General features: G+C 59.4%; 1 protein-coding gene across 1 annotated transcript in view; it reads left to right on the top strand.

The window, feature by feature from the left end:
• Positions 1-345: 345 nt before the first annotated feature.
• Positions 346-10,515, top strand: part of ADGRA2 (adhesion G protein-coupled receptor A2) — a 33,916-nt gene continuing 23,746 nt past the window's right edge. Inside the window, exon 1 of the mRNA XM_060001475.1 lies at positions 346-890. Within this exon, the coding sequence (XP_059857458.1) occupies positions 628-890 (263 nt within the window). The 5' untranslated portion in view covers positions 346-627. The remainder of the gene's footprint in view (positions 891-10,515) is intronic.

The raw sequence follows: 10,515 nt of genomic DNA, 5'->3' as shown, positions 1-10,515 counted from the left end.
AGAGGAAGATTCCTGGGTGGGGGGAGAGAGGCGCGAGGGAGAAGTCTAGGCTCAGGGCGGGTGCAGGGGACACGCGGGGCCTCCAGCCGGCTGGCCCGCTCTTACTCCGAGGAGGGCAGCGGCCTGGCTGCGCATCGGGAGGCGCTAGGGCCTCGCGGACGGACGAGCTGGAGAGGGGAGGGCGCCCTCTCGGGAGGGCGGGCGGGGGCTGGCGGCGGCGGGAGCGGCGCCGAGCCGAGTTGCCTCCATCCATGGCACGGAGCGGCGGCGGCGGCAGGAGCCCGGCTCGATCCGCTAGGTCACAGCCCCGCGCAGAGCGAGCAGACGACGAGGAGCGGCCCGGCCTCAACCGGCCCGGGAGCACCACGCAGACAGTCGGGCCGCGCCGCCGGGGCCCGCCCGCGCTGCGCTGACAGCCGCGCCCGCGTCCTCCCCGCCGGGGCGCTCGCCGGACATGCCCCCGGGGCGCGGCGGCGGGGACCCCGGGGCTTGCCTCCGCCCAGGGCCCCCCGCTCCGCCCTCGAGCGCCCCGGGCCCCCGCTGAGCACGCCTCTCGCACGCCCGGATCCCTCCGGCCGGCGCGCAGACGGGCCCCAGCGCTGTCGGTCCCCGCGGGGCGATGGGCTGATGGGCGCCGCGGGACGCAGGATGCGGTGGGCGCCCGCGCGCCTGCTGCTGCCGCTGCTGCAGTGGCTGCTGCTTTTGGCGCCCGAGATCCGCGGCGCGCCCGGCTGCCCGGTCCCTATCCGCAGCTGCAAGTGCTCAGGGGAGCGGCCCAAGGGGCTAAGCGGCGGCGCCCCCAGCCCGGCGCGCAGGAGGGTGGTGTGCGGCGGCGGGGACCTCCCGGAGCCTCCGGAGCCCGGCCTTCTGCCTAACAGCACCGTTACCCTGTAAGTATCCTACTTGGCCGGCCCGGCTCGAGCCCCGACGAGGGGACGAAAGGAGACCAGACGGGAGGGGTGGGAAATGGGGGACAGAGTCGATGTGCCACTTCAGACTCTAGGACAGGCCCGAGTCCAGAAGCCGAAAAGGGAGGCTTGAAGAGAAGTAAGGGAAAGATTAGGGCTCCAGGGGTGTGGAGGGAGGAAGGAGCATTGGGGGGCGGGGGCGCCCCAAAGTGAGGCACCGCGGGCGCCCACTCACCTGCACAGGTGACAGGGAATGCGCGCTGGCGGGACGCCCGCGCCCCTTGGGTTTCTAGCCAGGGCTGGTGTTGCGGACCTGCGGGGGGTGGGATGGGGGGAAGGCTCAGGGAAGACCGATGCCCGCGGCCCAGTAGATGGCTGTGGTCGTTACCACCGCGGACGCGTCCCTGGCCGCACTGGAGGAGTCTCCCGGCTTCATCCCGCCGGCCTGGCTCCTCCAGGTGGGGGCGCCCCATCGGGGCCGGGAGCCTGCCAGCCCCGCTTGCAGCCCGTCTCTCTAGCGCTGGCGGGAGGGTGGGCTCGAAAAAGTCTGTCCTTGGGGTGCAGGCACTTCTGGTGTGAATGAGACCCCGGCGTCCCGATTCCCACTAGGACCCCTCTCCCGCCGTGCGCATCTGTGAATTGAGCTCTGCTCTGGATCCTGCATCCCTCCCTCTTCCTCCCCTCCTCGGATATAAAGACGAACTTTGGCTGTTTCTCGATTGACTTCTTCGCGAAAAGAGTGCGGAGAAAGAAACCTGGCTGAGGGGAAGGAGGCTGCCTCGCAGCCTCCTTCCGTCATACCCTTTCCCTCCTCGAGCCCGGGCCTTATTAAGTCCTCACTTCGCTGGCAACCAGCGCGGCCCGTTGCGCCCGCATCCCGACCCCAAGCCTCCTCGATGGGGGTCCGAAGTCCCCGCAACTGCAGGAGAATTAGCGACCCCTCCCCACCGCAGAGATTTCCTGCGCAGACCACGTGCTTGGAGCTCCACGCACGCCGTGGACTGGAGGGTCGGGCCCTGGCGGCAGCCCCTTCCTTTCCTGTCCTGGATCCAGCCTCCAAGCCGCTTCCCCTTCCCTGTCCTCCTGACCCCAGCGGCGAACGTTTCCCCACGGCCCCTTGCCCAGAGTTGGAGCTGGCTCACAGTCTATCCGATTGTGTCCAGAACAATACAGTAACGCCTCTGGTTGGGTGAGTTCAGAGGCTGCCCGCTTCCTGACAGGACACGACTGGTCAGCCTCTGACGTTGTCCGCCTGGCCTGCATTTTCCCCAGCTGGGGTGGGTGTGTGCATGTGTGCATTAGGGGGGTGGAAGCGTTGTCTCTGCTCTCTCCCACGTCCCAGCAGCTCAGGGATACAGCCATGGCCTGGGAAGGCAGCTGTGGCAGCTGCTTCAGGTCCCTCTGAGTGTCCACTGGGGTTGAAGTGTCCAGACAGGCCTGGGCATTCCCCAGCCCACTCAGTTCTGGAGGAGAAAAATGCCTGCTGTGTGGGATGGCTGGGCTGGTGTCTGTGTGAGTCCCCGCTGGGCCACAGTCGTTCAGTTCTGAGAGGAGCGTGTGAGCCCTGGATCCTGCAGCAGAGCTCACGCTCCCGTGCTGGGGTTAGGGAATCCTAACATACTGACGGCAGAAAGAAGGGAAAACATTAAAAGGTGGTTTTGCAGTACATTTTAGAATGATTTGGTAGCTAATGCTTTCCAGCCACGGCTAATTCCCATCGACGCCACTCCAGGGAGAGAGCGGGGCCAACTCTTGGCGAGAATATATCAGGACAGGGTGGCAGCCAGCAGGACTGCTAGCTCACCTTCCCATCCCAAACCATCCCCAGAGGAAGGGCCCTTCTTTTGTCCCAGGCCACTGACCTACCTGGCTTAAGATACCTTCCAAAAGAACCCCCCCCCCACCGCCCCGCAGCCTGGCTGGACATCTCCGCAGGAACAACAGACAGGGCAGGTCAGGCCGGAGCAACCCCCGAGAGCCCGCCGGCCCATCAGCCGGGGGTGTGACTAAAAGCAGCCACAGACATATGCCTTAGGCACCCCCCACAGGCTCCACCTAATCCCCATCCTGACTACAACCCCTCCCCCAAGCTGGCTTCTGAAGGAAGAAGAGCGCAAGTTCTTCAGCAGAAGTTTGGCAGGGATCCTCTTCTGGGGGCTCAGTTCCCCCAGCAAACCCACCCCTACCCAGCAAGCATCTCGAGGGAGGAAGGAAAAGATGGGCTGGGAAGGGGCCTCTGCCGCTCCAGCCCAGCAGCAAAGAGGCTATGAGCACAAAAACCTTCACACTCTCCCAAACTCCTCCTCCTTCCTCGTTTATTTACTTATTCTTTTTCCAAATGTCCCCTTTCCCCTTTCTGCCCATCACCTGGTGCAAACAACAGGACTTGAGCCAATAGTCTTTGCGTTATTGCTTTCCCCTCCCTCCGCCTCCCCTGTTTTCCTCCAGAATGGACCACCATCTCCCAGTCCCCTCCACACACCACCCGGCCCACATGGGTCCTGGGGGAGTAGGGGGAGAGTCAGGCCTCTGCTTTGGGAAGCCCGGCTGACTGTTCAGGCAGGGAAAGTGCTAGATAAGGTGCCTGTCTGCAGAGAGCCTCCGTCTCTGCTCAGAAAGCCTCCAAGCCGTTGAGGGCAATCCTGTGGACAGCCCTGTGCACCTCACGGAAAACCCTTCCACCTCCGCTCGGTTATCTCGGCTTCTGCCCTCTGGTTTTGTAGACTGCAGGCCCCCTCTCCCCACGCTTGGCTTTTTTTTTTTCTTTCTTTCTTTCCTCTAATGGATTTTCGTTCGCAGTTTTCCAGGAAAGCTGAACTCTTGGCTTCCTTCCTGATCCGCCTGCCCCACCCCAGCCCCCATTCTCAAGGCCTAGTGCACAGGGCAGCTGTGGGCACGTCCTGTCCAGAGCAGGAGCCTTTATGGGCCTTCCCTGAGGGACAGGGTCTCATGGGCAGCGGGGTGGAGGTGGCTTAGCACAGGGAGAACCCGGCTGGAGGAGGGAGACGCAGACCACTGTCAATGGCCCCACCCCACCCCCCACCCCCCTGCCCACCCTGGCAGCAGCTGACGGGCCTGCCCTCTGGTTCTGGGCTCTGGGAGTTCAAGTGAGGGGGATACTAAGGAATTCCAGGAAAGGGCTGATAATGGATGACTCTAGAAGGAAACCTCCTATGAGGACCTCCCAGGACATCTGAGCAGGCCCTCGGAGGATACCAGGCAGTGTCATAAATTCCTGGGCCCCTGGGCCGAAAGTGGCCTTAGAGATGCCCCTAAATCAGCGTCTGACAGCTGAGCAAACTGAGGCCAGCTGGGGAGAGGGCCACGTCTTGCCAAGAGTCACACAGCTTAGCTGACGCCAGCGTCAGGATTAGCTGGTTGGATTCGTTTAGTTTTCCTCTCAGGTGAGAGACTCACTGTTCACCTAGCTGGACTTGGGACCCAATGGCCACAAAGCCTGCTTTAAAAAAACCCGGTTCCTTCCCAGCAGGACCCAGGCCCTTTTGACCTGGGAACATTCCAAGGCTGGGTGGAGAGAGGGGCAGGCATGGGACGGTCCCTCGGTCCAGATTCTCCCAGGGCCCGCAAACCCTCATCCCCTCAGCCTCCCATCTGGGGGAGCTGCCCACCACGTAGGCTGCCCCCATAGGGGAGAAGGGGCAGTTTCCACACAGATGTGCCTAGCGGCGGCCGGGGCCCTTTGCTCAGAGTGTGGTGGTCTTTGGGAGCCCTGGGGGAGGGGGAGGGGAGGGGAGGGGAGGCCCCTTCCCAGCCCCATCCCCCGTGCTTGGCCCAGCAGTTCTTGAGCACAGACGTCCCTCTGGACCTCCAGCCCTGGACTGGGCCCACCTCTCAGTGCCCCACATCCCAGCCCCCGGGGTCCACTTAGGGGGAGTTTGGGGCAAAGTGTGCCAACCGCCTGCACAGAGCGCTAGCGGAGGGAGATGGTGGCTGGAGGGGCGGGCCGCGCGGCCTCCCCACCCCCTTCCCTTCCACCCTCTTTCCCCCATATGGTTCTCATAAGGTCTGGGCTCAGAGACAGCAGCCAGAGGAAGTGGCAGTGTACAGAGAGCTTTTGTGCCTGAGCGGAGGGGGAGGGGGAGGGAGCGAGGAGAAAGAAGGAAAGGAGGGAAGAGGCTGGAGACTCCAACACACTCTCCCTTACCCTCCCCATGGTGCCGGGGGAGGGGCGGAGGGGGGGGTCTCAGCTGCAGCGCCCCCATGTGGGCTCCCGGCCCCCGCTGGTCTGAAGGGAGGGACTCAGAAGGAATCTCCCCGACTACCTACTGGAGGAGTTGGAGGCCACCAGCCCAGGTTCCAGGATTCATCAGCCCCTTCCTGGAGGTGTTAGGGACCCTGCCCTGAGGGCTGCCCCTTGTGCAGGACGTCGGGGCCCAGGGGCCCAGCTCAGGAGAGCACCGGGCGGAGAGCAGAGCCCTTCGTGCTTCACTGGTTGAGCCCTTCTTGCACCAGAGAGCCTGGACCTATAATTCAGGCCCCCAGTGGGACCAGGACCCAGAATGGGTTATTTGGCCTGAATTTTTCAGAACCCATGCAAGAACCCAGCCACTCCTGACCCCTAAGGAAGTCCCTTCCTGCCGCCTACTGTGATCACCCCTCTGGGTTAGGGTTGGGAGGGATGCAATCCCTAGTCCTGGTGAGTCTGCGAATTTCCTCCAAAGGCACGGGCAAACCGGTGTAATTTGAACCTCACCGTAAATTGACCCTTAAATTTGGGGTCATGTTTTTAAAGGGAGCAAGGGTTCCTAAGTTTATGTCACATGGGAGTCATTGGGATAAGAACTCTTTCCTGAAGGAGAAAGAGTTCCAGCCACCTCTGAGTTGCTCTCTGCCCTTCCATTCAGTGAGCTTTCCTTGCCAAAGCCCAGAGAGGGGAGGTGAGTTCCCCCGTGCCACGCAGCTTGGACCAGGACCCCTCACTCCCCCATCACCCTGAGGTAGAGCCTTCACCCCCGTGGGACCAGACAGAGAAGAGGGGAGGGGAGAGGAGGGAAATGGCCCTGGGCTGAGGAACCAGAAGGAAAATCCGGTTAACTGCTAGGAAGGGGCTGTTCAGAGGGGCTGTTTATTTTCATTCCCCCAGCCCAGCCGCTCCGTTCTATTTAGAGCTCAGACACTGACAGGACAAAGCTGCCTCCTCCCCTTCCTCCCTCCTCCGGGGGGCCCCCCATCCTTCCCAAACTCCAGAACATTCCTTTGCTTTTAGAACTGGGTGATGGGGGTGGGAGAGCTGAGACACTGTGGAGTGTAGCTAACGCGGCAGCCTCCCGGGACCCAGCTTTCCCAGCCCTGGGAGTGGGGAGAGGTGGGCTTGGGGAGCCGGGCTGGGGGAGCAAAGGGTGTGTAAAATGGATGGGACCAGGTGAGGGGCAGGGGACCAATCTGTCACGGAGTAGCAGGGAACCGGCCTCAGAGAGCGGCCCAGGAGGGAGTTCCAGCCTGAGCTTGAGGGGCCAGACGTCTCCCAGCTGGAAAGCAAAGGGGAGGTCGAAGCTCCCTCCTCCCTGTGTCCTCTCCCGGCCCCCCCTCCCCCAGGGCGCTTTGCCTGCTGGGAACTGTGTGTTGGAGCAGAAACTCTAGACTTCAGGAGACTCGGCATCCAGGATGGGAAAAGCCATCAAACGTACGGAGTGGGAATCTTCGGTCCAGACCCTTCTTTTACCGAGAAGAAAACCCCCAGAGAGGGGCTGACTTGCTCAAGGTCACACAGCTCCTAGCCAGACCCGAGGGCTCCTGCTCCGGGTCAGCCCGGTCCCACACTGACCAATCAGAGCCGTCCTCCCTGGGGACAGGGCAGGGACATAACCAATCCGCTTCCCCCACGTGGATAGTGAGCCGGGGAAAGGGGCGCCACCCGCGACGATACGTGTGTACTTAGGGGACCACTAAGTACAAAATCACTTCACAGAGGATTTGGTGGGAAGTGGAGGCAGGAAAAAATGCCTCCCGACTTGGGAAAAGCGTGGGTCCTGGACCAACCCCACCTTCCCTGGAGCTCTGCCCCTTCAGACAGCCACCCACCCATTCCGCCAGTGCCTGTTGTGAGGTGAGAGAGCTGGCCTTGGACCTCAGGGGCCTTGCAGTCTCACCATGGAGACTGGATACAGGCTCACCAAGCAGGACAGGAGCCTCCAGGCTCCCAAGGAAAACGTCTGGGCTGGAAGGATTAAAGGACTAATTTATACTTAGGTGTAAATGACTGATGACAGACAGATCCTTTCAGGTTTATGTGTATGTTTAAAGAAACCTACTTTCTTCACCTGAAAGCTTGGCTCCCCAGTGGTGAGATTTTAGGCTGTGAGTGCACGAAGTGCTTAAGGTGGATTGCAAGTAATTTCCCAGCTTCCTCAAGCCCCGGGGACACACGCACGCAAACAGTCCACCCAGTGTGACACATCTCCCTTCACCTTCCACGAGTGGGAGATGGTAAACACCAGGTCTCATTTGTGTTTGTAGTACTGATGTGTTCCATAAGGCCGAGCACACAGGTGTTCACGTAGGATTGAAGACCAAATGAATGGATGCCCAGGGTGAACGATTAAAGCAGAATCAGTTCCAGTGCTGGGGGCCCTCAAATCCCCACCAAGCCCACCGACCACCCACCGTGAACACCAGTAGGTTACTCCTCCCCATCCCCGCCCCAATTTCTTGGTTTCTGCCTAGTGACCATCAGGACGCTGTGACCTTGCAGAGAGGGTAGAGAAAAGGACCAAAGGAAGGCCCATGTGTAGGAGCCCTTGCAAAATAGTTGTCCCTCTTGACCTTGACCTCAGGCCCTGCCTGGACAGCCCGTCTTCAAGGCTGAGGTCAGAGGCTGTCTCAGGATATGGCTCTCTAAAGTCTGGGGAAAAGATGTCCCACATGGGTGCCCTCCTAACCAGAGGGAGGCTGACAGACAGGCTTCCAGCCAAGGGAGGGATGGCAGGAGGTGTGGAGGTGCTGTGTGTCCTGTCCAGCATCTGTGTCCCCTGCAGTCAGGCTCGGTACACATGAAGGGCAACCTTTACCTGAGGTGTGTGTCAAAGCAGGGCCTGTGGCCCAGAGGTACACATGAAGGGCAACCTTTAGCCTGAGGTGTGTGTCAAAGCAGGGCCTGTGCACCAGAGGAAGTCTCCTGTTTGGAGGTCCCACTGTCCTATCAGTCAGGCCAAACTGCATCCACGAGCTTTATGAAGCAGAACAGTTATTGCTAACTGGCATAACATGACATTTGGTAGTTCTATAGCTAAGTCTTCATTAATTTATGTTTGTAGCATTTATATTTCAGTGGTGATTTTTTTTTTTTTTTTAGGTTTCAGAGGCCCTTGTGGGCCCTGGAAATGCTCCAAGGCCCCGGGTACTGTGCCTGCAGGCGGGGCTGGGAGTACAGTTTCACCTTGACGGTGCAGCTGGTAATGGGCCTGAGGCCCTTTTGGTGTTAGCAAGCAGACCCCCCTCCTCCCCTCACTGATGGTCTCCCGAAGACACTGCCAAGGTGCCAGCAGCAGGTGCTGGAGACGGGTCCCTCCCAGCCCAGAGGGCCCTGGCAGTGGCCTAAATTCCAGGCTCAGAATTCCTGGAGAACACGGGGCCATAGTGTCCAGGCCTGTGGTCCTTGCCTCTCTGTGTTGGGGTGGGCTGGGGGGTCGGTGAGGGGCTGACATGTATGACTCTCCCCGCACATGTGAGAACCCTTTTGTTCGGGCAGGTGCTGGCCCCGTGCCCAATGGGGCGGTGCCCACGTGACCCCTATAGGGTCAGCTTTGATGTCGGACTGGGATCTGGCGAGCGTCTGTGGCTGCCCAGAGGCCACAGGGCCTCTGCAGACGCCAGCCACTCGCTCCCGTGGCCTCCAGCCTCATTAGTGGTAACTGTTTGCTGCTCTTCCCTAAAATAGGACCCGAGCCGGGAGAGAGTTCTGGAATGGACTCAGTGTGCCCCCTCTCCTTGGCCAGATTTCAGATTCTGGGGTAGAGAACAGGGGCCCCCAGGGACTGGCCCCCCTTCCTGTGAAAATGTGATGTTGGGTGGTAGACGCGGGAGGGAGGGAGAAGCCGAGGATGCTGGGTTGGGCGGGCCTGGGGTCTGAGGGATGGGAGGCATGGCTGGGAAGCAAACCCACCTGGCAGACGCCCTGTGCTGGTGCTGGGGGGAGGCCGGTGGGGCTGAGGCTCTCTGGGCGGGCTTGGGAGGCGATTAGGAGGGGGCAGAGACTGGCGTTGTGTCTGCGACTCTGGACAGAAGCATGGGGCTGCCCTGCCTGTTTTCCTCCCATGAGAGCCTAGCATGGCGGGAACATTTTTCTTCCTGTTGGATGAGTGTGTGTGTGTTTGTGTGTGTGTGTGTGTGCGTGTGTGTGTGTGTGTGTTTCATCTACCCCATTAGCGGCCCCGTAACTGCCAGCTTCCTACCTGCCCCAAACACTCTCCCAAATCCCTGCCTTCACCTCCAGAGGACTGAACCTACCAGCATAATTGAGGCCATTCTCCCCCTAATCTAGGTCTGAAGTAAAATTCCCTCAGCCCGATCTAGATTGTTAAGACCAAAAGATCCATTTCTGGGTATCTGGGGACTAAACCATACCGATACCTGCTGAAGTCTGTCCAGGAACTGGAGACGTGGCAAGAAGGGGCCCATTGGAGGAGAAGGAAGCAGCACTGTTTGCCTGGTGCCCCCGCTTTAGTGAGTGGCTTAGAGGGTGGGCGATCAGGAATGTGTTCTCGCAGTGAGAAAAAAATCTCATTTCAAGACTCTCCAGGATGGAGTTTACACTGGGCTGGCCAAGCCTGCAGCATGGGCAGCAGCTGACCCCAGCGTCACCCTGCTGTACCCTCTCCTCCCCAGCCCAACAGAGGCTGCCTCAGAGAAGGCGGGCCTTGGGGTGCCAGCCAGGAGATGAGCTGCTCTGGACCAGAGGCTTGTCCTCACCTGCCTTGGGGGCTGGTCCCCATCCTTTGCTCTGTTCCCAGGCCCCCCCCCCCACACACACCCCACTCCGGGCCACCTGAGTATCCCCCCGGCAGCCCAGACTTCTTCCTGGGAAGGTGCTGGCTACAAGGAGACTAAATCAGGGATAAGACTTAAAGCAACCAGCCCCATGTGGCCCTGAGTACTTGCGATGTGGCTGGTCTGAATTAAGTAAGTTGTGCTGGAAGAGGAGAATCCACACCAGATTCCGAGACTTAGTACCAAAAAAGGGAAAATATCTCATTACTAATTTTTGTTATTTATATAATGTATAATATATGTATATTTATAATATATAATAATATATTTATTATGTGTTGAAATGATAACATTTTGGGTGCATTGGGGTAAATAAAGTATATTATTAAGATTAATTTAATTTTTAACTTTTAAACAATGTGGCTGCTAGAACGTTCTAAATTACGTATGCAGCTGGCATTGTACTTCTGTTGGCCAGTTCTGGGTTAAATTTGGGGTATGTGAAAGGTGTTCCAGGGTTAAAGGACAAAGAGTCTGGAGAACGTGGGGTACCTATACCACCAACACTACCACTAGACTTGTCTGGATAGGGTTCTCCAATTAGGATCCCGGGTTTTAATATCGGGGATTTGGGAGTTGGAGAATTTGTTTAATTTTCTGT

The sequence above is a fragment of the Delphinus delphis genome, chromosome 21, assembly GCF_949987515.2.
Source record: "Delphinus delphis chromosome 21, mDelDel1.2, whole genome shotgun sequence".
Lineage (NCBI taxonomy): Eukaryota > Metazoa > Chordata > Mammalia > Artiodactyla > Delphinidae > Delphinus > Delphinus delphis.
The sequence above is the reverse complement of the archived record's forward strand: the minus strand, read 5'-3'. Positions and strand labels throughout refer to the sequence as shown.